The sequence below is a fragment of the Vanellus vanellus genome (assembly GCF_965231255.1).
Source record: "Vanellus vanellus genome assembly, chromosome: 5".
NCBI lineage: Eukaryota > Metazoa > Chordata > Aves > Charadriiformes > Charadriidae > Vanellus > Vanellus vanellus.
In genome coordinates, this window is record NC_138910.1 from 2,783,126 (window position 1) to 2,809,195 (window position 26,070).

General features: G+C 41.5%; 1 protein-coding gene across 1 annotated transcript; it reads left to right on the forward strand.

The window, feature by feature from the left end:
• The first annotated feature begins 11,646 nt into the window (after nucleotides 1-11,646).
• Nucleotides 11,647-25,130, forward strand: MMADHC (metabolism of cobalamin associated D). The gene is made up of 7 exons (XM_082484140.1): nucleotides 11,647-11,733; nucleotides 14,122-14,266; nucleotides 14,530-14,747; nucleotides 17,042-17,147; nucleotides 18,399-18,529; nucleotides 21,491-21,577; nucleotides 22,926-25,130. Exons 1-7 carry the CDS (start codon nucleotides 11,725-11,727, stop codon nucleotides 23,118-23,120), a joined length of 891 nt encoding a protein of 296 aa, XP_082340266.1. The 5' UTR covers nucleotides 11,647-11,724; the 3' UTR covers nucleotides 23,121-25,130.
• Nucleotides 25,131-26,070: the final 940 nt, after the last annotated feature.

The following is a 26,070-nucleotide window of genomic DNA, read 5'->3' on the forward strand; positions in this document are numbered from 1 at the left end:
TCTAAGTTCCTATTCCAGCTGAGACCCAGAGGTGCTCCAGGTCAGGTTGGTTAAGAGAGGTCTGGGAAACCACAGTCCTCACCCTGTAGCCTCCTTCCCTTCCAGCTGGTGGCAACATTCTGACCAAAGCCATGGTCACACGAGTCACTTTTTGCTTAAAATTCAGAAATAATTGTCCAGATATGAAATGAAGTTTTTTTGAGTTTCTATTTCCATGTCCCTCGATTTGAAAGTGAAGAGCGGGTGAGCAGCAAGGACCCAGTCCCGCTCTCACTGTAACATCTACTCTTGCGTGCCCTGGCTTTCACCTGAACTTTCACTTTTGCCCACCAGCAAAACCATGACGAGAAAGAGGAAGAGGCAGGAAAGGACAATTCCTGTTCAGTATCTGTTTCCATAGAAACACCAAAATTAAGAGAGAGAGAAGACTTTTAACATCAGCCAGTCCATACACCCGCCAGCACAGTCCCGGAGTTTCAAGACCCGCTCACACCTGAGCTGACAAAACGCCATCCTCCCTGGTAATTTTACAAATTTACTGTCAACACCGACTTGAGACCTACCCCAAAGAGAGTTACACGTTGCTGCGATCTGATCCGGCAGTAAACACGCGAGGTGACCATCTCCCAAGGGTTCTCCTCCAGCTGCGAGGAAGCAGTGACGGCCACGAGACACCCTCACGCTCAGCTCTTGCCTTAGGAGCTCACGTATACATTTAACTGACAAGACACATAAAAATCACCCACTGAGCAAGGCAAACATGGGAGATATTTGGACAGGGTTAGCAGGTTTGCAGTATCCAGATGGAACACACAACTCCTCCAAGAACGTGAATATCATCTCTTTTTTTTTTTTTTTTTTCTAGGCAAATTAATATGGGCCACGAGCCAGACTGTGTCAAGAGGAACGCTCGCATAAGGGAAGTAATCACACTGCGGCCCTTTGTCCTGACAAACCATCACCGTGTTTCCCATTGCTGCTGATTTTTGAGCAGAAAAAGCAGGTTACAGCCTGCCACCTGCCACCGCGGTCCAGGGAACCCCCTGGTTACGACAAGATGGGTACTCTACCGATGTCTAGGAAGAAGGAACTTCATCTTCTCCTCTGCCTCTCATGTGAAGGCTTGGAAACAAAAACATGTGCGCCAAGAAATCCCCGAAGCATTAATGAAAACTGGATGGTACCTCTTGTTACTTTCTAAATTTGGTATATAACAGGAACACTGAAAAATGTGCAAAGGAATGTTCTTCCCCCCCTCCACTAAACGACAATAAGCTTTTCCCTGGTAGTTTGCAACGCCATCTCTGTTCCATAAAAACACAATAAAAATCACAGTGAGAAACCCTAGGAGAGATTGACAAGAGTAAAACAGGAACAAAGTAAAAAACGGAAAGCATCAAGAGTAAGCTCTTAAGTCTCTTCTTCCTAATCTTCCCAATGATCTTCGCCGCCGCTCTGTTTTATTACCTCTCAGAAGGGTTTTAGCTTTAATATATATTGGAATTACTGGGGAAAGGAAGCACTTTAAACATTTAGGCAGCCTAACTCTTCCAAGAGAGGTTTCTTAACCTTTAATCCTCCTCCCTCCACCCGCGGGCCACGCAACGTGCAAGGCAAAAGGTCAGTAATGTGGACAAAGGCCGTAGTCTGAGGCGAACCCACTTTTCTTCTGCCCGAGCTGTCTGCGGTGTACAAACACACATCACTGACTTTTATTATCGCTCAGGGCTGCCGTGCTCAGTTTAAATACTGGCAGGTATTTAAACTACTCGACATCCGTGCACGGCCAAGCAGAAGAGCGTGTGGGCTTACCCGGGAGGGAGAGCGGCACATCAGCCCTCCCCAAGAGCTCACAGTTGGCCAACCGGGTCCTCAGCTGATGCAAATCGGTTCTTCTCCCTCCATCTGCACCCTGGGGTCTTTTTGGGAGGTGGTCAGTCTATCGACGGTCAGCTCTGCCTTGCCATCTCCACCCCCGGAGCTGTTGGCCAAGCTCCTTAAGGGCAACAACTGTCAGGAACGTAATGATGGATGTGTGGTCTTTGCGGAGATGTGGTCTCGCCGCAGCCCCGTCACCGCTGCGGAGTGAAACATTTCATCTGTGTTTTGGGATGGTTCCTGGCATGTGTTTTCTAAAGTAAACATCGGCAGCAAAATCAGCTCCAGACCCCTAAAGGCTGGGCAGCTCCGTAGAAATGCTTACCACTGCCACAATAAATATTCATGAGGCACTCCAGGGAGCAGTGCTCTCATGTCCTCTGCCCTCTCGCTGATGGGGTGACCGCCCCTGCCCCACACGACCTACAGACACTTCCCCTACATCATCGGGAAGACCGGAGGGACAGGCAAGCTCAAAACAAGACTGCCAGGCAACGATGTGCTACAAAAGAGATGTGCCTACACTACAGCCACCCTGCCTGCGACCCTTCAAAACACATTCGCTTTATCACTTCCATAATGTCACCCCCTTGTGCCCACACTTAGAAAAAAATTTCATTTTTCCCACAAGTCAGTCTACTCCCGAAAAGCTCTCAAAGGAACAGCACAGACGTGTGAAATAGGTGCAGCCGCTGGTGGACACAGGGACAGAGCGGCACAACCCACCAGCTGAAGGCAAAACGCCTCTTCCTGGAGAAAAAGTGAACACAACAGAACAGCATAAAGCTTTAAGAGATTCAGCCCTTCTGCTGGCTTTTCCACACCAAACTGATTTACCCAACTAAATATTTGGCCCCAAAGCATTCTTCCCTCAAACAGATTCACTCTAAAACTTGTTTATTTAGGGCAGAAAGGACCAGCAAAGGCTGGCAAGTGGGAGCACAAGTCTCCCTCCTCCTTTCTCTCCAGCTATACGTTGCTATATAGGTTGATCAGAACAGGCTGCATGCAGCTGAGCTGGGTTTGCTCCCAGGGGATGCTGCAGATGAGTTTCAGCATGATGAAACGATGATCTTACCATGACCTAATGGGACTTCTTTGTCCGTCTATGGAGAAGCTCACAGTGAGCTCACAGCTCATATGGTTTATCACCATAGTTGGTGATGAGCAACTTTGGAACCATCGTAGGGAGATGAATAAAGATGCGAGTTTGAATATTCAAGTACATAGAGATATGCTTGATGATGCCTTTTGTTAGACACCCCAGCCACTGATTTATACTCGCTGTCAAAAGGAAGCTAAAGATAGCGTTTGGAAGACAGCATACAGTGTTGGGTCTGCTGTATGGAGCTTAAATAAAACTATATGTTCAAGAAAATTGGATGTACATTGCTGTGTCTCTGGGTCTCGCGTAGCTCATCTACAGGTTTACTCAGGTTGGACGGGGCTCCAAGAAACCTGATCCAGTTGAAGATGGCCCTGCTCGTTGCAGGGGGTTGGACTAGATGGTCTTTAAAGGTCCCTTCCAAGCCAAACTAGTCTATGATTCTATGAAGCAGTAATACACAGCAGGAATAATGCTTCCAAAGCAGCACCACAATTTGTCCCCACTAGACCCATTTCTTCTGAGCAGTATTAATCCAAGATTAAAATAGGATCAACTGATCATTTATACCAGTGACTTTCTATTATTTTTTTTTCAGTAGTTTTAAACATACTGACAAATAAAAATGCAAACCGACCCCTTATTAAGAAAGCTTTTGGCTGTTCTTTGCAGATTTAAATTCGAAATGCAGCCTGTGAACCCATAGCTTTTCATGGTTTCTTCATACGAGCAGGGCATTGCAGCTAACTCTAGTCTTCCATTGATCATCTTACGTCTCATCTGTTCATACCATAACTTTTGAAGAGGATGTCTGATGTTTTCTTCTGAAGTTCATGTAAGAAAGCGAAGAGCATTTATTTTAGGTTACCCTTAGAAAGGAGGAGGTTGACACATGCAAAATGTAGTTTTCAGTCATTTGTTTCAGTCATTTCAACACGACAAAAGGAATCTGTCAGTGACAAATTAGTAGGTTGGTTGTTACTCCTAAACTGGTAAAAGAGAATATTAAAGCTACCGGGAACGTGTTCTGGAAATGAGACTATTTCTCAGTGTTTCTAAAGCATAAATAAATGTTGTGCCATGGAATTAGACCAAAAATGCATTAGCAAAATAGCAAAGTAGGAACAAGAGTTTGGTGACAGAAACATGTAATAGCACCTAACCAGATTTGTCAGCAGAAGCATTTTGCTCTCAACAATAAAGATGCTCTCCGAGTTAATAGCTTTAGCTCTAGATAAATTGCAAGACAAAATGCAATAACTCGAAGGATTATTAGTTCATCTCGCTGTCTCTACCCAAGGCTGCTCTACAGTAACAATTTTACCCCCAAAGCACCAGACTGATGGGGGGGAGCCTGGACAGAGAGACTTCACACATGGATTCTGGCTCACTCGGTGACTCATGATAAGAAATATTTGGGGAACTACTAATATGCAACGTATCTTAATGTCTATTTTTTACTCCAGTTTTCACTAAAGGCATCGGAAGGTCTTCTGTTGACTTTATTGGGCTCTAAATGTGGGTAATAAAAATCCCGATGAGACTTTGCAAGAAGGTTTTCTGAACTGATCCCTGAAATTCTGGGCACTACTCACCTCCCTCTACCCAGAACGGAGTCGTGGATTTGCACAGGACAAAAGAGGGTAGGCTTTTAAGCACTCCTGCTATCGCATGGCAGCGGCGTGCTTCGCAGCAACTGAATTCCTCCAGCTTCCAGCCAGGAGGTTTGGTTAAGCTCCGTAAATTTTTATAGAAAGGGCCTCCGACTGTCCTCACTTACATGTCAGAAGATATTCTTTATCACAACATCCATCATCCATCCCATCTCCTCCAAGTGGGAAGTTTTGCGATATCTGGTTTTACATACTGCCAGATGCCGGGCTCTTTCATTCACTGCCAGGCAGGAACAGAGCCTCATAACTCATAGGCAACACACGATGCCATAAACCTTTTTGCGAGACATACTTCATAACCAGGAGGGTTAAAAAGTATGACCCCATATATTTAAAAAACAATAAAGGAGGAATTTAGTGGAGTAAGTAGCCCATTAGGCATGGCACCATGTTTAAGCAGGAATTTTGAATTCTCAGGTTTTCTAAGAGAACACTTTCCAGATGGAAGAATAAAGATTTACCAAAATAGAAACGCCCTATAAACCCACTGACTTTGATACAGTTCTGATGGGAACCTGCCTCCTTACCTGCCACCTAGCACATCTGGTGCACAGAACTGGAGCCAAGCGCCTGGAAGACCACGTTTCAGAGCAGCTGCATGGCTGAGGACCACCATGGCCAAGAGCCGGGACTTGGAGCGCTTCCAGCCTGCTGAGCCCGCTGTCTTTCCCACCAGGACATCAAGGAGGAGAGCTCCAGCTCCTCCTCCTCCTCCTTGCAGCTCTCTCCATCCAAGACGTGGGCCAGGTGGACCTCGGTCAAGCAGAACAGCAGCGCTCTGGTGCAGCCCTGATGCAAAACGGTCCTTGTTCAAGTTGAAGTTCAAGGTGAAACAAATTCAGGTCACGCTAAAGTCAGTCCAGTCTACTTCTAGCCTCCAACCTCGGTGACAGCCTCAGCACTGAACACTTTGATGCCTAAATTTCCTATTTGGCCTCGCAAAGAGGCAGATTTAGAGGGGGAGCAACACCTCCTGGTCATAAATGTAAATACCCCCCAAAACATCCGACCTGCAAACGCCTTCCAGGCAGCCTGGCCACGTTGGGTGCGGCAGCATCCCAGAGGCGCTGGTGGAAGCGATACCGGGGGAGAAAGGAGAGGGGAATCCCGGCACTCCCCCGATGTGAGTGGGGAGGGCTGAGGGCAGGAGCAGCTCACGCTGCCACCCCAGGAAAAATACGCCTGTTTAATCTCTACCAAGCAAATTATAAAGCTTAAAGCTCAACCTCCCATTTTTCCACCAACCATTAAAAACTAAAATAAGAATTGAGATGAGTTAATGTCTGGCCTTACAGCCTCAGGTCCATTTGGGCTCCTACTCGAAGGGCATCGCCACATCTGGAAACGGCACATCCCAGTTGAATATGTTTGATAAATTTCTCTCTGTGGTAAGAACGTAAACTGGTAGTTTACAGACACGGGGGAAGTCGTGCTGGTAAAGGATTTCCAGTAAAGCTCCCTAAGCTCCGGCAGTTATCGGGGAAATTCTCGCTTCCTCTGTCTGTTCGTTCGGATGCGCGTTCCAATGGGCAGGGGAGCGGAACGAGACACAGAGCAACGCCCTGAGATAAAGGAGGAAATCCCTTTCGGGTTCACAGAAACAGATCCGGGGAGGGGGATGTCTTTCCAAAAAGAAAACAAATCACGCTAAGACTTATCTTGTGCATTTGCACCACTTACTAAAAAGCCTCTTGTCCCAGCGGTAGCAAACAAATCTCCCGGCCTAATATCTGGAAACGCCAGAAGAAAGAGATTGTTCGTATAAACACATACATTTCCAGGGGAAGTTTACTCTTCCTATAGCCAGAGGATGTTTACTTTTCCAGAAAAAGAGTATGTTAAAACCTTTCTTCCCTTCTACTTCATCCCGATTTCACTGGCACTCAGGAACAGACATTCCTCATTTCAAACAAGGTTTAGCAGGTCAAGTGAAGGGGGACCCGTGGTTGTATACGCAAGAAAAAATAAATACGGGGAACGAAATGAATAAACAAAGAGGCTGAGTTAGAGCTTCGAGACCAGAAGTTCCCCGACTGGGGCGGTGACGCAGGCGGGCGATGTGATGGCTGCGGCCTGTCAACTCAAAGAGCACGAGCCCAGGGCTGAGCTCCGCAGGTCAGACCCGTGGTGCTCCTAAATCTCCCAGCGACCCCGGGCTGAGACCCTCCTCCCTCCCTCTGCCATTGCCCATTAAGCGCTTTTGGACCACAGGGAACGCGAGCGGCATGCTCCGAGAGCCGGCCGGCTTTTGGTACGCTCGGCTACTGATTTGCTGCAAGCGGGTTTTAGAGATCAAAAATCAATGCCAACGATCTTAACTTCGGTTTAACAAAGTCCTAATGAAGTTTAATGGATGCCATTAGGTAAATTGCAAGCGCCAGCACTATCCATCATTGCACAGAAACGGAGATCCTTTAAAATGCATTTTAAAGGTTCTTATGTAAGTACAATAAGAATAAAGAATATCTCATTATTTTTTACCACCGCTTAACAAGCTCCTGTAGTATTCGGATAAGCACCTACAACCGAAAAAGCACCGCTCTCATAATCAGGTACAGTTCCACTGCCTTCAGACAAATCACCCCCGGTTAACTGCAGGGTGAACCGGGCCACGTAAGCAGCAACGACCCACGTGCCGGATGAAGCCCCGGCTTTGGGAAAACAGGCAAAAGCTGCAACTCTAATGCTTATGGAAAAATTCCAAAAGCCTCTATTTGGACATGCCAAAAAAAAGTTTTTACCTTTCAGCTAATGAATAAAGATGAAGACAAAGAGGTTTTGATTAAGGTCTTGTTCCCACAACAAGTGAAGAGGACAGGAGAACCACCTCGGGGTTGGGCTTTATCAAGCAGCCCACGTGCTTCACAAACAGTACGCGGTCCTCTGCAGAAAGACAGACAAGCTTCCCCTGCACTGAACAGGACGGAAATCCAGGTCCATCACTCATAACCCAAGTAAACAGGTTACAATGGAGGTGCCACAGAGCTGAGCAGATACTAAAAACACCGCGTCCACCCGCACCAGGGCAGGTACTGGCTGACAAACACTGAGCTGCCCAGGAGCATTTGATGTTTGTGTGAGAAGAGCCCTCTGATTTTCATCAACACAGAAGCACCTGATCACAGGAGAAGCCACATTTGCACGCTGAGTCTCTGGAGCTCTCCAGCCCCATTCCAGGACCTCATCCCATTGAGTTTTGAAGATCTCCAAGATGGAAGAGCGGAGCATTTGCTTGTCTTAGACATCAAAACAGCTTCTCAGAGGCACCTCTGGCTCCTCTGCTTGCAGACCAAGGAATCCAGCAAGTCTGGGGATGGTGAAGGAGACGGCCAACTAGGGCATGGAGGTCGGTTTTCAGGCAGAGGGTGGTGGTGACTGGGAAAGTTCCCTTTCACATCTCTCTTGCTCTGATGTTGCTGCAGCTGCTGAGACCCTTCCCAGCGCTGCACCCCGTTCAAACTGCCAGGAGGAAGCCACTGTCACAAAAAAAAAAAAAAAGACTGATAAGGAAAAAGAGCATCTCAGTAACACAACAGGAAAAGCCGGTGCTGCACTTCAGGTTTCACTGTTAAAATTACTGCAGGTTCCTGGACAGAGACCGTTTCTTCCACTTCAGGAAAGAAGTGTCCTGTTAACTGAACCTAAGTGTATTTTTCAGAAAAGACTTTAAAATGAGGAATTAGGTATCATCTTGTGTGCATTCCTTCCTCTCCCTCAAACTGAGAAAAGTAATCTCGGAGGGAAGAATTTAATCAAAGCCAGCTGCTAATTACTTTCCTGACACCAGGGGAGAAGAATGTTGGCATCAGAAAGATCTGGAAGATTTTCATGATTAATATTTGATAAATCTGTAATTGGATCGTTTGATTTTGCAGTCTCCTTTGAATAGAGGTAGAAACTTTATTGAAATTAATCTTTATGAATTCAGGCCACAAACTTCAGGGGATGATAACTCATTGATTGATTTGAGTACCTTCAAGTGCTAACCCTGGAGAGAAGATAAATTGGGATTGCCTAAGGACAAGTCAATACAGACTGAATGTAATCCAGAGTGCTTTCCTATTAGAGGAAATAAATTACATTCTCTAAAGAGTTAAAGTCAAATTTCTCCAGCCTTCTTTTGCTGAAGTTCAGAGATTCAACATGAATATTTAATTTAAAAGCAAATGAGAATTAAGTGTGCTAACATTGAATTAATAAAATAGTTGAGTAGCACACAACAGTGAGCAAATGTTCTCATGAAAAAATACGAAAATCAAAACTGCAACATTATAGTTATCTAATACATCATATTGTTTAGAATTGGATATCAGAATTTTTACTTGATCCTAATAAAGCAGAAATTCAGAACATTGAAGGGCTGAATATTATTACTAAGAACAACAAAAGCAATTTTTGCTCTGATTTTTAGCTATTAAGTTATGTATTGAAACCTTTAGAGCTGGTTTATGCTTATAACCCAGCAGCAAAGCAAAAAAAAATTGTCCAGAAATATCTGGTTTATAACTAAAGTAAATTAAAGGCCATGTGCACATTCACTGAGGGATCTGAACGCCCAGTCTGTTATTTTGAAGGCAAGAGATTAAAGTTCCCTTTCCTTAACCAGCATCGCTGCTTTGAACAGACAGCAAAGAAACGGCACAAAATAAGAAAGAAGAGTCTTAATCTTAGTATACCGATGCGGCTCGTGTGCGTTTCCCCTCTACTGCAGAAGCAAACTGCAATACGGCTCTTTTATATTAGCTTTAAAGAAGATTCAGGTTTGGCCACCTCTCCCCTGATATTTTTAATTCAGCATTTGAATAGTTGCATTAGTATGCACAGCGCTTTCCACATATGCAAGTAGGGAGGTTTTTGCCTCAAAGAACTCACGATCTAAATTAAATCGCAATATTGAAAAAAGGACAAAAAAGCTACCTGGAAACAACACTGAGTCTTAAGGTAGCCACAAAGCTTTCTCCCTTCCCCTTTCCATTGATGGCAGGATGTATGAGAAGGCACGATGTAAGGGGTGATCGCCTGCGCTAGGCAAACAAAAAAGACCCAAACTCGAAGACAAAGATGACAGGGCCGTTCAGCACAGCGCCTGTGGAAGGCTACTGGGGACTCAGAATTAGAAAACTGTTAAAGATAGCTTTGTAGAGAAGCTGGAAAGGCGCAGCATATATGGCTAAAGCGTTTGAAGTGGATAAGGAAAAAGGCAAATACAAAGATGAAAAAGAAGGAGCTAAGATGATCCTTCCTACAAATACACTTCAGGCCAGAGGGGGACAAATGTGTCAGTCGTGTTCCAGGTGGCATTAAAAAAGAGAGGATGGCAATTTGAACTCAGGTTACACTCCGGAAAACCAGTACAATTCTGCAAATGAAGAGGGAGCACGTGCAGGAACTCTACACGTGTGCAAGGACATGGCTTTGGAATCAGCACTCTAGCTGAGCCTCACTGACTTTGTGTATATATTCCACAGACATTCGGTGGGTAGTGATCTATTCACCAGAACCCATATAATCAGTAGGACTCAATACCAAACATAACGCACCTTTGTATCGCCCATTTTTCTTGGAGCAACAAAGACTTGCCCACAAACGCAGCCTGGAGCACCTTCGACCGCAGACGGTGAGTAGGGCGGACTAAAACCATGACTCCTTCTCTTTGCCGTGGAGCAAAGAGTCCTTTGGACAGGAGAGCCCATCAGCGCAGGGCTTCCAGCCCACTCCTGCCGCCGACCTGCTCCGTCGCCGCGCACAGGAGAATGCTTTCAATTGTAAACACGTGTTTGCGTTAATAAATTCTGCAGTTAATTAAATTTATGCAGCTGAAACTAAAAGATCATTTAAGAGCTCTGCCCATGGAATTACCTCAGTCTAGCTCATAATGGAGAAGTTTATTTTAAGTAGAAGCTGGCTCCGTAAACAAACCTCGCTCCAGATCCCCAGACACAGGCCCAAGGAGCAAAGGTGCAAAAACAAAGACTTTCCGCAACAAAGCACGAAAAATAAAAGCCTTTGGTCCACTGAAGAAGGGTTTTATTCATATTTTGTAAAACAGTTATTTGAGGAAACCGCATATCGCCCTCGGAGGGACAGTTCTGTCAGCAGAAATGGCATTTATGCTCCCCGTTCTCACCGCCTTGCAAGAAACCCCTGCGCCAGCGGCCTTTCGCTGGCTGAGAAGCTCCCCCTGCATTTCTTACAATAACAACATCCCCTCTTTTATTCATTCTCCACTTCATTGTACTCCCCGGCCCCAGAAAGCCCCGGCCGCGGGGAGGGGGGGGGGGAGGTAGATGTACCGGCAGCCCAGTGGACATTACGCGACTGACTCCTGGCGCACCCATCGGGTACTGCACCGCTGGTGCCGGGCGAGCCGGTGCCCACACCACGACCCCGAGGAGCCCCCGCGCCCAGACAAGGAGAAACACCAGCTCCGGCTGCGGCAGCCCGGCCACCCACTCGCCCGCCCGCCGTGAAGAGCCGCCCCAAGGCCCCACCGCCTCACACCGCCCAACTGCCCCTGCCGCTTCCCTCCAGGCCTCCCCACCGACCTAAGCAATCGACCGCCGAACGGCTCGCCCCGTCTCTCCCTGTCCGCTCCCGCCACGCGCTAATCGAGGTGTCGGTGGATCGACTCGCTTGGCTTGGCTACGGGCGGGGCGGACGCCCGTCACGTGGGTGCGCCGGGCGGTTGGGAGGTGGGAGGGGGGGCGGTGGCCGGCGCCATTTTGCAGGAAGAGGTGAGAGGTGCGGGCGGGGCGGTGGTTTCGTTGCTCCCGGTGCTTCCCTCTCCCCTCTCATCGCCGGCAGCTTCGGCCGCGGGCCGGCCGGGCCTGTAACGAGCGGGCAGCGCCGCGGTGGTTCGTGGGGCCGTTGTCGGGGGCGACGGGGGGAGTGGGGGCGGTCGTGAGGGGCGATCGGCCCCGCCGGGCGGGGTGAGGGGGCGGGCAGGAGGAGAGGCCGCAGCGGGGGCGGGAGGTGAGGGGGCAGCCCCGGTCCGGCCGGTGCCTCGGAGGCCAGGGCGTTCGCTTCTCTTCCAGGGGCCTGTCGGCGAGAGGGAGTCCGCCGTCTGCAATGGCCAATGTGAGTAAACCGAGGATTAAATCGGATCTGGTTGGGGTTTTTTGGTTTGTTTGGTTGGTTGTTTTTGTTTTTTTTTTTATGTCATGAGTTAAGATTAAATACCCGGGTTCACCAGGCCTCTTTCAGACTGGAGAATAAAACACCCTTTATTGATTCAGTCTTACCGCGGAGACATGAATAATGTATTGATTTCGGCAGTATTTTTTCACTTGTGTAATGCTAGGTGTGTAAATATTTGCATAAGTCAGCTCAGTCGACATGTCTGTAATTAACGCTAGCGTCTCCACGTTAAGTGATCCTGATTATAAGAAAAAAAGCTCTTCTTGTAAACAATTATAGCTGACACGTAATTACATCTGTTTTATTTGCAGTGTAATCATTATGCAAAAGGTAATTTCAACAGTACTTTTACATAATAGGGAAAAAAACATTCAGGTGAAATCGGCAGACTTTTGTTGTTGTTACAGGAACCTTTTAAACCGAAAAGCGGTGGTTTAGAACTAGACAGCTTAAGGCCTTAACCGTAAATACTCGATTTAAGTCAGAAAATCAAATGTGCCTTTATGCATTTGAGTCTTCATAATGTTGATAGGGCTTACTAGACATTGTATGTCTAATAAGTTCTATCAAGGCCAGGTTGGACGGGGCTGGGAGCAACCTGGTGTAATGGAAGGTGTCCCTGCCCAGGGCAGGAGGGGTGGGACTACATGATCTTTAAGGTCCCTTCCAGCCTAAACCATTCTGTGTTTATGTAGAGGGGGGTATGTAAGAAACAGATGCTTACTGGCTTAGGTCCTGATGCTCTGAATAGAGTTTTTGTCTTAAACATACAACTAGTACCATAATTTCACTTTTTTTGGAGCAACCTTGTTGCATACATATTTAGCGGTAAGCACATGTGTGAACTTTTATAGAGTCAAGAATACAGCACTTAAGGAAAATCCCTTTACGTCACTTTCTCAAAAGAATTTCTTTCCCTCACATGGAAAATAAAGTTATATGAAAGCACACGTGCTATGGCAGGTGGGATTTATATTTTCCAGTAATGCATGCTTTTATGCAATAGTAGTCAAGAGTATTAGTAGTTTTGTGCTAAAGTTAAGTAGGCTTTATTTTTTTAAAAAATTACACTCAAAATAGAGAGTTAGAAGTGTATGATTGATTATTTTTCTGTGTGTGTAAATGCATCATGGAAGTTGTCAATCTGTTTTTAAAGTATAAAAAATAGATCAGATGTTTCAGTTTAATCACATCACCTGTATATATTTTGGGTTTTTTTTAATTAAAAAAAAAAAAAAAAAAAAAACCACACAAAAGACCCCCAGTAACACTTGCTCATATTGGCTTCAGAGTTAATCTTCATGGTGAGGAGCTGCTGGCTCTTTGGAGCCTTGTTGTTGAGACCATTTGCATGCTCAGGGAGATAGCATTGCATCATTTTTTGTTTGCTGTTTGGCAGAATCAGCTTCTAATAGACTCATCTTCAGCAATTGAAAGTTATGTTGGCAGGAAAAACTCTGTGTTGGGAAGCAGATTTTCTGGTGTATTCCCAAGACCATGGAATTCATGAAGGTTTTATGGCTTATTGGCTTTTTGCCCACCATACTGATCTGTTTGCAACGTTTGTTTATAAATAAGCAAATGTACTGAGTTTGCTAATCTAAATGACATTGGCTGCACTAACTTAAGTTTTGCACGTGTTAAATGTTTACGGATTTTGAGAGCAAAGGAAAGAAGCTGAAATTACCATACCTACCTGTTTTGATATGCATATCTCCCTCTATAGTTCAGAGTGGTTGGTATGTGTAGTTTTCTGGCAAAGTGTGTGTAAGCGCAAGTATATGCGTGCTTCTAGATGACAGCTATAAGATGTATGTATAGTGCTATTACTTTGTGTTTCCCTCCAGTCTTTTAAGAAGTAGGAATACAGACTGGCTAACGTTTGTGCTAGCCTTCAAGGCAAACATCTTGTGACATCAGTGGTTACTTAATTAACAATATTTCTAGGTATTTCTAATAATCAGTCCTGTGATTGAATTGTGACAATCGTGGAAATGATGATATGCATGGAAATAATCATGGAAACAATCCCCATCCATAATGTAGTTTAGGTTGTGGGGTTTCAGTGGTGCTATTTAAACTTTTCAGGGTTCTTTCCTCAGATGAGAAGTAAGTGTTTCCTTCACTTAGAATACCATTACTATTGAAATAGAAAAGTAATAATAAAATACTTCTAAATTATTTTTTTTTTACAGAAACACAGTTCATCATAATTAAAATTGTAATTTAATTATCGAGTGAGGATTTCTCTTGTGATCCACAAAGCTGTACTTAAACTAGTATTTTTGCTAGCAGTATGTAATACTAATTTTGTTTTTGTCTTCTCAGGTGCTCTGTAGCAGAGCAAGATTGGTCACCTACCTACCAGGGTTTTATTCCCTAGTCAAAAGAGTTGTAAATCCCAAGGCTTTTTCTACAGCAGGTTCCTCTGGCTCAGATGAGCCTCATGTTGCTGCTACACCTCCAGACTTATGTAAGGAAAAGCAAATTCATTTTTTTTGAATTTGTGTGCTATCAGAACTCAGCACCCTGTATAAATTTGGGAATTCTGATGTGTGCTTTTTATGTCAGGGCCCTTACTTTCACTTGTGCGTTGCGGTTACTTTGGTTATATGATTGAGATAAAATACAGATATTTGTATGGGAGAGGGTTTTTCTTCTTTTTGTGTTTGTTTGTTTTTTTTTCTTTCTTTCTTTTTAGATGTGATGACTAAAGCAAGGCCTTGACTTTTGCAGGTCCAAGAACTGTATGGCCAGATGAAGTAATGGGTCCATTTGGTCCTCAGGACCAGAGATTCCAGTTGCCTGGTAATATTGGTTTTGACTGTCATCTAAATGGCACTGCTTCTCAGAAGAAAAGCCAAGTTTCAAAAAGTCTGCCTGATATATTAGCAGAGCCTTCATCAAGTGAAAGGCATGAATTTGTAATGGCACAATACATAAATGAATTTCAGGTAAGAACAGGCTTCATCTATGTGAAACTGGTATTTCTTGTCTAAGAGAAACATAACTAATCTCTCTTCCTCCTGAAAAAAAGATAATGTTGGTTTTCTACATGGTTTTGAAAAATGAACTTCAACAGGGGTGAGCGAGATATTACATAGAACCTAACTGAAGAGCCTCAAAATGAGACTGCATTTTGGCAACGGTAGAGCTTGCAGCGAGTCAGATGCATTATTAACAACAAGCAGCTTCATAATTGCTAGTGTGATCGCAACTTTTCAACAGATGTTTAGTGCTACTAGCTGCTGACTCAACTTTCCGGGCTCTCTGAGTTTGTGACATGCTCAGACTTTGGAAGTCAAATAGCAAATCTCCATTGTGAAAATGCTGTATAGTGGTTTTTGTAAATGTAGCATTGTATTCCAAAGTGTTCAGAAAACATAAGCTTCTGGTGAGCTCCCCAGATTCTGTATCCAGTTTGTGTGGGTCATACTTTCTGTTAAAAGCTCAACAGAAAATTCTGGTCTGTCATTTGTTTAGTGCAAACCAGGTGCACTGAATGCCTGTCCGCTTTCTAGCAAGATTACTTGTACAGCAAAGTGCCTGAGGCAGCTGTTGCTGTCTGAAATGGAAGGGAGAAACTGGAAAGAGCAGAGACAGGTTTTGCAACTGGTATTCAGAAAGCAGTCAACAAGCGTCAGCTCTGCTTCATACCGGTGGTGTTTTGGAATCCACGAACAGCATTTAGCTAACGAAAATGCTAAGCTACTCATCTTAGGAGCGGGCCCAAATTTGAGTGATGGGATCAGCTGAATATAGAAACCTGCCGTAGGTTGCTGCAGCAAGCAGGAGGAAAGCTCAGTGCTGCTGAAGCTCAGGCACCAGATTTCAAACCAGGTAGAGAAATGGCAAACTTCTCTAACCTCTGCGTACCCAAGATTGATGTGTTATTTTCATCTGAGCAGAGTAAACGGGCCTAACAGCCTATCAATATGAGAAAGTGGTATTGATCTTTAGAAAAAGGTCATAACCTCTTGATAATAGCATGCCTACTAAACGTACGTACTATGTAAGTGGTGTTTAGCTGGTTAGAATGGGAGCAGTAGACAAGAAATAACAATGAACTACTGTTCTAGCAAGAGAAGCATCCTATAGTTAGGAAGAAAAGGGTTTACCAACATTACAGCATGGTTTGTCAGGCTTAAAGCACCAACTGGCCTGTCCCAACGACTTTGCAATCATAATGTAAGATACATGTAGAAACATGTATTGAAACTGCCATTAATGTCTGTTGTTTGTCTTTTGTCATGTTTATTTTTTGGCTGGGTTGATTTTGTTGTTGTTTGTTTGTTTTTTGGTTGTTTTTTTTTTTGCTGTTCCTGAGTGTTAACTTCTGGAGCAAAAATGCTAGCCACACTGTTTTCAATGTAATAGTATTCTCTAGGGAGAACTTTTGGATAAAGGCAGGTGTTAAATAGGACATAATCACGATGTTAAGTAGTACGTTTCAGTCTTAGAGAAACTTACTGAAATTCCTTGTAAATTATAGCATAGTTAGAGCTAGAAAAACAGTATTAAGGCATTCTACACCTGTTACATTATAATTGGTATCCCAAAGGAGGCAGCTGTTGTTTCTACTTTCTTAAGGGCATTTCAAGCTTAAATGCGAGATATATAGAGATATATATATATATATATATGACTTATAGGTGGTCCATTTGTAACATAACCACAAGAACCTGTTTTGGTTTTGTGTTTTTGTTTTGGGGTTTGTTTGTTTATTTTTTGAACTGTAGAACTAAAAGCTATAAAGAATAAAAATGTTAAAATGGCATTACTCATAAACTGTTCTGCTTTTCAAGCAACAACAGCTAAAGCTGAGCATACTGATAGTTCAGAGGTCTGGAACTGTTGTGTAACTTCAAAGTAAAGTTTTATTCTGGCACATGTAATGTGTGTATGTCTGAAATCTATCAATTGCTGTGGTGTTGAATACTCGAGGCCATTGTTTCAGAAAGATTTTTCAAAAATTTCTGTACTGGTTAAGGCTTTGAGATAATACAGTTACAATAGTACATAAAGCTTAAAATTTCTGTATAGGTTTAAGCAATAGGTTATACCTGTATCTGTTCCACTTCTAATATTTGAAAAAGGAATTTTAAGTCTCATTGCAGATGATCGTTCTGTGAAACTACTTGGGTGTATCAGTGGAAATTTAGTCACAAAAACATAGTCTGGTGTACAAAGTTATCCCTGTTACATGTTAATGAATGGGAAAGTTACAATTTTTTCATTTTTTTCTCAGGGTGCTGATGTTCCACAAAAACAGCAGATAAATAATGCTGAAACTTACTTTGAAAATGCAAAGGTAGAATGTGCAGTACAAGCTTGTCCTGAACTGTTACGGAAAGGTACATTTTTCACTTTTTTTTAATAGCTAAGAAATTATAACCTTTAAAAATGTAAAAAATATATAAGTAAATGCTCTGATGTAACTGACGCCACAGAAAAGGGTAATCCAGAGTTAATATTTTACAAAAGAAAAACACATGCTATAAAAGGAAAACAAAGTGAATGCAGTGCCATTTAAATTCAAGATCAGCTGGGATGGGGAGTAACTTTCACCTGTTTCTTTAGTGTCAGGTAGATTCTGGAACTAATCTGCTATCCAAAAACCATTTTGTGACACAATCAAATCTTTTGGCACTGCTTTTCAGTAAAATAGCCAATTGAAATTATAAAACTACTGAAAGTGTTGCTTTTGGATCTTTCTTTCATTTGTTCAAGAAGGAAATGATTGAAATTAAATTGGGATAAAACCTTCTAATTTTAAAAGTGATGTACTGAAAGAGACAAGAGACTGAAATCTGGCTGAAATCATGGTCTAGATGCTCAAGAGAGCAGACTTTTAAGAGAGTAAGAAAGAGTGAACCTTTGGACTTTTAATTTTGGAACGTGCTTTTGCCTTCCACACTGAAAATAAGGGTCCATGAAGCCTAATTGTGACTTTGGTGCTTCACATGCATTCCTGTTTGTAGTCCAATAGATAATTTAGAGAGACAATCATGGTAGCTTGGGCCTTCTCTGTCCCAGGGCAAGAACCATCACAACTCCTGCTTATAATACACCACTGAGACCGAGTCTGCTGTCACATCCTAGGAAATAGATCTGAGGCATTTCTACTGAAAGATTTAATGCAAAAATCAGTGTGCACCATACGCAGTGTGGCTTAGACAGAAAATAAGAGTCTTCACACCTTATGTACGTTGAGAACTGTGGTGGTGTTCTGTTCAAAATATTAAAATATTACTATACTTGGTGTTGCATCTTTGCAAGGAAAGGCATTTGTTTGCATATTCCGAAATGTGCAGAGTAGTGGGGCTTTTATCATCTTGCAGTTAAATAGATGGTCTTGAAATAGCAAACTCCATTGCCTAAGTCGCTTTTAACTGGACTGTACCAAGGTGCGTTAGCTTCCCCAAAAGCAAGGTCAGCCTTTCAAACCAGCGTGCTGTTTGCTGGATCCGACATGAAAAACACACACGCATCTTGGATTTAAATGAAAGGAGGACTCTAAAGTAGGGTCAATAAATTGTCTAAAACTGAAAAATCATAAGTAAAATGTAAGAGCAAGCTGTAACGTTCTGGTTTCACTTTTTTAGACTTTGAGTCAATGTTTCCAGAAGTGAATGCCAACCGTTTAACGGTATTAACTGTCACCCAGAAGACTAAAAATGATATGACTGTATGGAGTCAAGAGGTGGAAGATGAGAGAGAAATGCTGTTAGAAAATGTAAGTATCTGACAGGAATGTCATCTTATTTTTGTTTGTAGATGAGTCTTCTGTGAACTATGTTTGCATCTTGGTCCATTTGTAGCTCTGGTAGTAATATACTGTATTATTTTTTTAGAGCATTTTTGAGGTAATCCTCTGTTCTTTTACTGATACAATGGGGATAACTTTTTTTCCAGCTTTGTAGCTTTCTGACTACTCTACACGTCTCCTAGAACTATTAAATTCTTGATAGTGGGGCGAGTCAAAAGTATGCAAAAATGTTGTAAAATGCTACAGTAAGTTTTTAAAGATAGCTGATTGTTGTTCTGTTGCAGTTTAAGGGCAGCAACTATTTTCTCACCTTATTTCAGCTTTAGTACAATGCATTTTGTAGGATTTCGCTTTTCTCTTTGTTTTTCTGTGGCGTAACTGAGATTCCAGTACAGAGTCTTGTCTGTGAGTGTGTCCTTACTTGTAAAAAGTGGTTGCTCTGGGTTTTGGGGTTTTTTTTGGGGGGTGGTGTGTTGTTTTTTTTTTTTCCCATTCTGATGATGGCTATGGTTAATGCTTTTAGCCTGGATGTCAGTTGTTATTACACCTTAACCGTTCTCATCACCTTTGTCATCGTGTTCTGTTGCCACTAGAGGTCTCTCTGACAATCTCGTTATTTCACATTCTTCAGATTTTTTTGTGTGTTGTCCAGCAGGTGTCGGTGTTCACCACCGCTAGCATTCTTTCTTAGCACCTCAAAATACAACGTTCCTATATATTATTTGTTATAATTTTTCTAAAACTAATAAAAATAATTTTTCATTTGTATAGTGAGGGTCAGATTTATGTTTGAAGGTAGTCTGATAATGTTCTTTTCAATCCTGTGAATTGCAATCGTGGCCTGTGTAAAGCAGTGTAAGGGTTACCAGGAAAAAAGGAAGAAGCAGTCTGAAGTATCAACGTAAAGATTACACGCAAATTAAAATTCCCTTCATTTTAGTCTGTTCTTCTCTTTGAATTATTTATGGTCTGTTGGTCTTTGGCCTTGTAATCTGGTCTAATTATATGTTAATTGGCATCTTTCTTCCTTGTGCACCTCCCTGTCAAGTCTCATATAGTCATTGTAGGGGTGTTAGGATGTTGGATGTAACCTCCTGGCCTAAAGGTTACTAACAGCAAATTCACAAGAAAATGGTCTGTTTGTTTGCTTCATAGATGGTTAGAAGTAACCGTAAAATTACTAATTTAATGTGAGAGGCTTGTGCTAAAGTAATGAGGGTTATTTACAGCCAAATCTAACTGTTTACAGTAGTGAATCTCAAGTGTTTATTAACCTCACTCTGTCTCAGTGATTGTTGAGGACTTGTTACAGTACGTCTTTTGATGCAGTGTTGTATCAGAAGTGTAATGCCTAAAATGCTGTCTTCAGGTGGCTTGCTTACATTGGTGACTTAATTTACAGTTGAAGTGTAGTTAATCGTCAGAGCCATCGAATATCAAAGTACAGAACAGATTACTGTAAAGGATAAACTTCCTATATTTTGGACCATTAAGGGACTGAAGCTGAGAAGCTATAATAACATTTCTATAAACTTGAAACCTTAAGCTGTTAGGGGCACTGAAGTATTAATTTATTCTGAAGTAAAAATTTTTTTTTTCCAGAGATTAGGGAATTTCATGTTTCAAGGAAGCTGTGTGAATTCTGTTTGTGCTTTACTCTAGCTCAGTGTATTCAGCTGTTTAAGATTTTTGCTCTTGAACATGTTTTTCTTAGAGGGCATGGATAGTTTTAGAACCATCACATATCTCGACTTTTGTGGTTTTTTTTTTTTTCTCACTCACCTTTACAGGTTTCTTCAGAATTTTTGTATGGGGCCCTGCTCACCCTCATAACATGGGTTGAAAACTGCTGGTCTGGGTGATTAAAAGCACATAACTCAGGTCTCCTGTTATTGCTGACTTATCTGTGGAAAAAATGTGCCGTGTAATCTGTAGGTCATGTAATTATTTTGTGCCCTGTGTTGTGATGTCAGAATATAGGAGCACAACTTTAAATCTACCTGGTTGAATTTTCTTCCATATCTGACAAACGGATAACCACAACACAACACGAAAGATTTAAAAAATAAAAATAAAAGAAAAACTTACCAAATTAGCTGATGTGAAAATTTTGCTGCCAAAAAAAAAAAAAGTAGATTCTTTAAATTTTCTCTTCAGAGAAGGGAGGTTTTTGACGTGTTACAGAACGGGAAACTTCTTGGCATGTTGCTTAATGGAAAATGCTATCTTGGGGAACATCAGCTGGTGTCCTCCAGTGTAATTGAAACGTGACCCACAACTTTTTGAAATCGTCGTTCATCCTCCTGACCACCAGTTAATTACAAGAGAATTGGTGTAGATTGGTGTAAAAGTCAAGTGCTTATGGAACTGTTTGCTATCGTGATGCAGAACTAAAACATTCTTTAAAATCATTTGTAGTGCAGGAAGAACTACCTAATACTGTGCTGTTGGCTGAGATAAGACCTTACAGCAAATTTATGTTTTTCATATATTTACAAAAAAAATATATTTAATGCTACATTTAGTGTCAAATTTGTGGAGTTTAGGTGAGATCTGTAAACTCGTGGAAATAACACAGAAATACCTGAAGTAATGGTTGACTTCTTAAAGAGGATAACAGGTATGATTGCAATCTGCATGAATAATGAAAGCAATTACATTATTTCTTGTACAAGCTGTTAATCCATTACTGACTGGCACAAGGAACACTTCTAAATCCCGTATGATTGGAGTAGCCTAATGTATGCAATTAATTCTAATCCTCTTAATATTATTAATATTTTTATTGAAAGTATGCTGAATTTCTCATTTATTAGTAGAGGCCAAAATAAATCTGTGCTTGTTCATTTCAGAATATTTTATGTGTTCTGATGTGTATGTAATAAAAATCCCATTTGATATCCTTCTTTCCGTTTATTTTCTTTTAAGTTCATTAACGGTGCCAAGGAAATTTGCTATGCAATTTGTTCTGAAGGCTATTGGGCTGACTTCATTGATCCATCCTCAGGACTGGCAGTAAGTTATGCGCTGTGTGGAATATGCAATGGACACTGCTGTGTCCGAAGTAGCGGTGGTATTTCTATTCTGCTATATGGGTTAAATCCAACCTTTTCATATTGCCGAAAAGCCGTTACCATAGGATAATTCTTTTTGTAAATTAAAATAGGATAGTAATCCTGAGCCAGGTCCCGTACTTTGTCAGTTGTCATTGTGGTTGGTGCTTTGGAGAATATCATTCAGCAATGAAGCTGAATTTTGGATAACAGTAGAAGTTTTATGCCCTAAAGCTCTTGGTCACTGCACAATAGGCTGGTTATGCCCTCCCAAGGTAACCTGGTAGTCCTGACACCTATTTGTGTAGACGGAGGGTTTCAAAAGGTCTCTTTTCACTCGTTAATGATATCTTTGTTACATAGGAAAAAATGAATAGCTTGTTCCTATTAAACAGCGTAGGCATTCATTATCAGATTACACCAGTTCTCCGGAGGAGCTCACAGTTTCTTACCAAGACATCTGTGAAACATAAGAGTCTTAAAACTTACAAGAGAGAATTGAGAAAGCTTCTATCAAAGCATGAGTGTATATGTATTTTTGTCTGAGAAATGTTAAAACCATATAGTTGAACATAATCATGTCAAAGCTCAGTTTAGTGTGGTTTTATTTAAAACCACTGTGAAAGGCAGTGATTTATTGTGTCAACAGAAGTGACTATGTTTCACAGAGGATGTTTATAAGATGAACAGGCAGTTGAAGATGTGTATAGTGCTTAAAAGCTTCCCAGAAATTCCATGCATTTGAGGAATAGTTAGGGATTGATGAAAGTAGGGTTCTGTCTTGGGTTCCAGTTCAGTAGTAACAACCTTATCGATAACCTGTTCATCAGGAGTAGGCTTTTGGTCAGAAGCTTCCTCCGGGAATAAGCGACTGAAATACCTGTTTCCAATTTGCACACATTTTTGGTCTTCAAAGCATCTTTCTTTACAGGGGGCTTATTGAAAAGGTACATGTCTTAGTTTTGCTATTTCACAGAAGGGTTCTATCTTCAATGCCTGTAGAAGTAGCAGAACCTTTCCAAAGCACTTGAGGTTTTTTGTATGATTGATTAGACATTCAAACACACTGATATGCTTTCAGTGCTCTGTCAGTGGCAAAGGGAAATCTTCAAATATAAATTGACCTTTAAATAAGGTGCACTGCTTGATTTCCTATGTAGATTTCATGAATAAAACTGTACATAAAATTTCCTCCAACGGATGTGACTGGTACTTCTGGGCGTAGGTTTTGTTTTAAAAAGGGGTAGTTCTGATGTTGTAAACGCTCTTGGAAATGTTCACGTGAAAAATTCTCTTTTTTTCCCACCTAGTTTTTTGGACCTTACACGAACAACAGTCTGTTTGAAACAGATGAACGCTACCGCCACTTGGGATTTTCCGTTGATGATCTTGGCTGCTGCAAAGTTATTCGTCATAACATCTGGGGTACTCATGTGGTTGTAGGAAGTATTTTCACTAATGCTGAACCTGACAGCCCTATCATGAGAAAACTAAGTGGAAACTAGGAGTCATCAGGGTTTCACAAGTTCTTACAACCTTTGCGTTCTTTACTTGATGATTCTCTATAAGCATTGTCAGGAAATGCCACACTTTAAAGTATTCTTAGGTAATAAAGTAGCTGTTATTTATTTTAGTCTTTGTGAATATGTGTTCACCACATGTGACTTGGAATATTAATTGGCAACATTCAAACAGATACCTTAATGTGCCACATGAATTTTAAGCTGTGAGTTTCCTTCATCTTGAATGAGTTTAAACATACATGTACATAGCTATCCACATATCCTTTTTTAATATTATCTTACAAGCCACGCTTCTTAACCATTTTGTCTTTCAGTGTCTAACAAATGTGTGCTCTTGGTATTAAAAATCCTGATGCCACTGGAGTTTCTAGGAATTTTGCCACTTCCTGAAATAAGTAAGTGGCAAAAAAAAAAAAAAAGTGGACTAAGTAATAAAATTGTTCTCCCAGAATATAGAACTTAATAAAAAATGCAGAAGTTAATGCTGGACTAATTGCTCATTCACTGTTCTAAAACGAGAATAATGACATAAGCTTTCAGTGACCTCTAACTACAAGTAATACTTCAGTAGGGGGGTGTTCACTTGATTGCTACATCCAGAGGTGCAGTAAAAAGTCTTAAATTATTCTAGAATCAGTCATCTCATAATGTTTTTTGTCTTTTTATTGCTTGGGATTTTATTTTCTCAGTGTTAGCTAAATATATTTAATTAGTTTATATATGTAAATGTAATTTAAAGTTGCTTTTGTAACTTTCTTAGGTCATTAAACACATTGTAAAAAAAAAAAAAAGATAATAGGACAATGCTTGGATATCATCATTGTTTTCCTGTACTCGGATGCAATTTAGACTTGTCTCTGTGGAATTTTGAAATGCCTGTGCAAAGAGCAATTATGATCAATTATTGCAATTATGATCAATTATAAAAATATTTCAACAGGAAGGTTTCAGTAAACTAGTCAGTCTCTTCAGGTATCATAAAAACAATCGGGTCAGTTGAAGTTACTGGGGAAGAATAGTGAAGAAAATCCAAGGCACGTGAAATGCCAGAGCTCTGTTGGCTGCCTCACTACAGAGACCAAGTAACAAACTAGATTTTAATCTCATCGCAGTCTGTTATCAGGGCCGTTTCTTAATACACCACTGCAGTAGCTGTGCCAGTTCATGCAACAATGGGAATCCTTCACTCTTGACGCCGTCAAAATTTGGTGCAACTTTTGTCTGGATAATGTCTCCACAAGATGATGATTGGAGAGGTTTGCCTTCCTGTCAGACAGATAGGGATTTTAATCATTGTGTCTTTTTCCAATGTTAACCAACAATTATGGATTTAAAACTTGTTCTAGGTTTGTATACTATTTTTATTCCCTACTCAGGGTCTAAGCCGGTTACCACCAAAGGCTTTTTGTTGGCTTTAATGGCTTTAGAACCAGATCCTTTACCAAGTGCCTGTATCTGTCCTTGTTAATGATTGCTGCAAACCCGTAGCTGCTGGATCACGGAGGTGGAAGTGAGGAAGACTTTGTGCTGAAGAAGTGAGTGCTGTCTACTCTAAATTCGCTCACTAAGCCAGCAATTCAGAGGTTATCTTGCTCCCCTGCCATCGTTGTCATCACTGTTGGCTCTAGCCTGCGCACATTCCAAGGTTGAAGTATATGGCTGTTGAGGCAGCATTTATTTGTGGAATTTGTGCTGTAATTCCAGAGCCCAAGTTCTTGACCTCCTCTCTACTGTCCAAGAAAGCTGTAGTACTTCACAGTCTTTTATTGATATTTTTTTCTCATTCTCATCAAGAGGATTAAAAAAAGCTTGAGAAGCTGCAGTGTGTCCTGTCTGTTTGCAAAATACAAGTATTTTGCCGAGTACAAATTAGTCATTTGATAAAAGAGGGTTAGTGTCTCGCTGGGACTGCAGAGTACGCTGTTGTGGAGAACTTCGTTGGATAAGTATTAGAAAAATAAATTCTGTGAATGGTTCACATTTTTAACTCTATTGAAGACTCTTGATGCTGTCTTTTCTTTGGGTGACTTTGCTGTACTTGCCTTTCTGTTTTAGAAGGGGTGGGAGCTGTCAGGCAGCTATCCAAATTAAGCTCGGGATGCTAGTTTTTGAGTTCATATCCTTTAAGTTTTCAGCCTGTGAAGGCAAAAATCTCACTGAAGATAAGCGGGAGTTTTGTGTTGACTTCACTAGTACTAATGTTTCGTGCCAGAATTTATGGGGAGGTATGATTTTTCTGATATTTTTCTAAATAGAATTTTTTCATACGTGTTGATTCTCCAAAGAGGCTAGAACTGTTCCAGGTTTATTTCCCTCGCATCAGAGGAGCTATACTGTGCATTAATGAACTTGGTACTATGAAATAAAAGTTCTTGAATACAGTGTGATTAATGGTACTTTGACAATAAAAAACAAAACAACTTTCAGTGTTATAAAGTTAATTCCTTTCTAGACTAAAGAAGCAAATGTGTAAGAAGAGCTATTGTATGTAAGGTCACATATCTTTCCTTAGCAGAGATTACTGTTCTGTGGGTAGTACTTTTTTTTCTTAATTTGGAGAAGCTGTTTCTAAAAGTTACTAGTTCATTACCAAATATACCAGAATTAAATAAAGCTTTCTGGAATTTCTTGCAAAACCAGTAAAAGTGGTGATGCTGAGTGTCACAAGAGCAGTGCTAGCTTTGTGTAGTTACATTTGCAAGCACGTTAAATATACACAAAATGACATTATTTATAGTAGTCAAAACGCTAAAGAAATGTTATAGGTGAAATGTCTGTCGTTTAAGTGCCCCAAGGTATAAGGAACTGAGCTAAATGTCTTTCCACAGAATTCCTAGTAAAGGAAAAAAATTAGAGTTGTCTTTTTCTCTGATAAAATATGTTGGTACTAATCTTACACGAGCTGTGATCCCGGTGAAGTTCTACTCCACCG

What these genes read in the sequence shown, in the direction of transcription:
- MMADHC (XM_082484140.1), top strand. An exon ending in TGCTACACCTCCAGACTTAT is followed by an intron (nt 14,267 to 14,529) that starts GTAAGGAAAAGC and finishes TGACTTTTGCAG; the next exon opens with GTCCAAGAACTGTATGGCCA. An exon ending in ATCCATCCTCAGGACTGGCA is followed by an intron (nt 21,578 to 22,925) that starts GTAAGTTATGCG and finishes TTTCCCACCTAG; the next exon opens with TTTTTTGGACCTTACACGAA.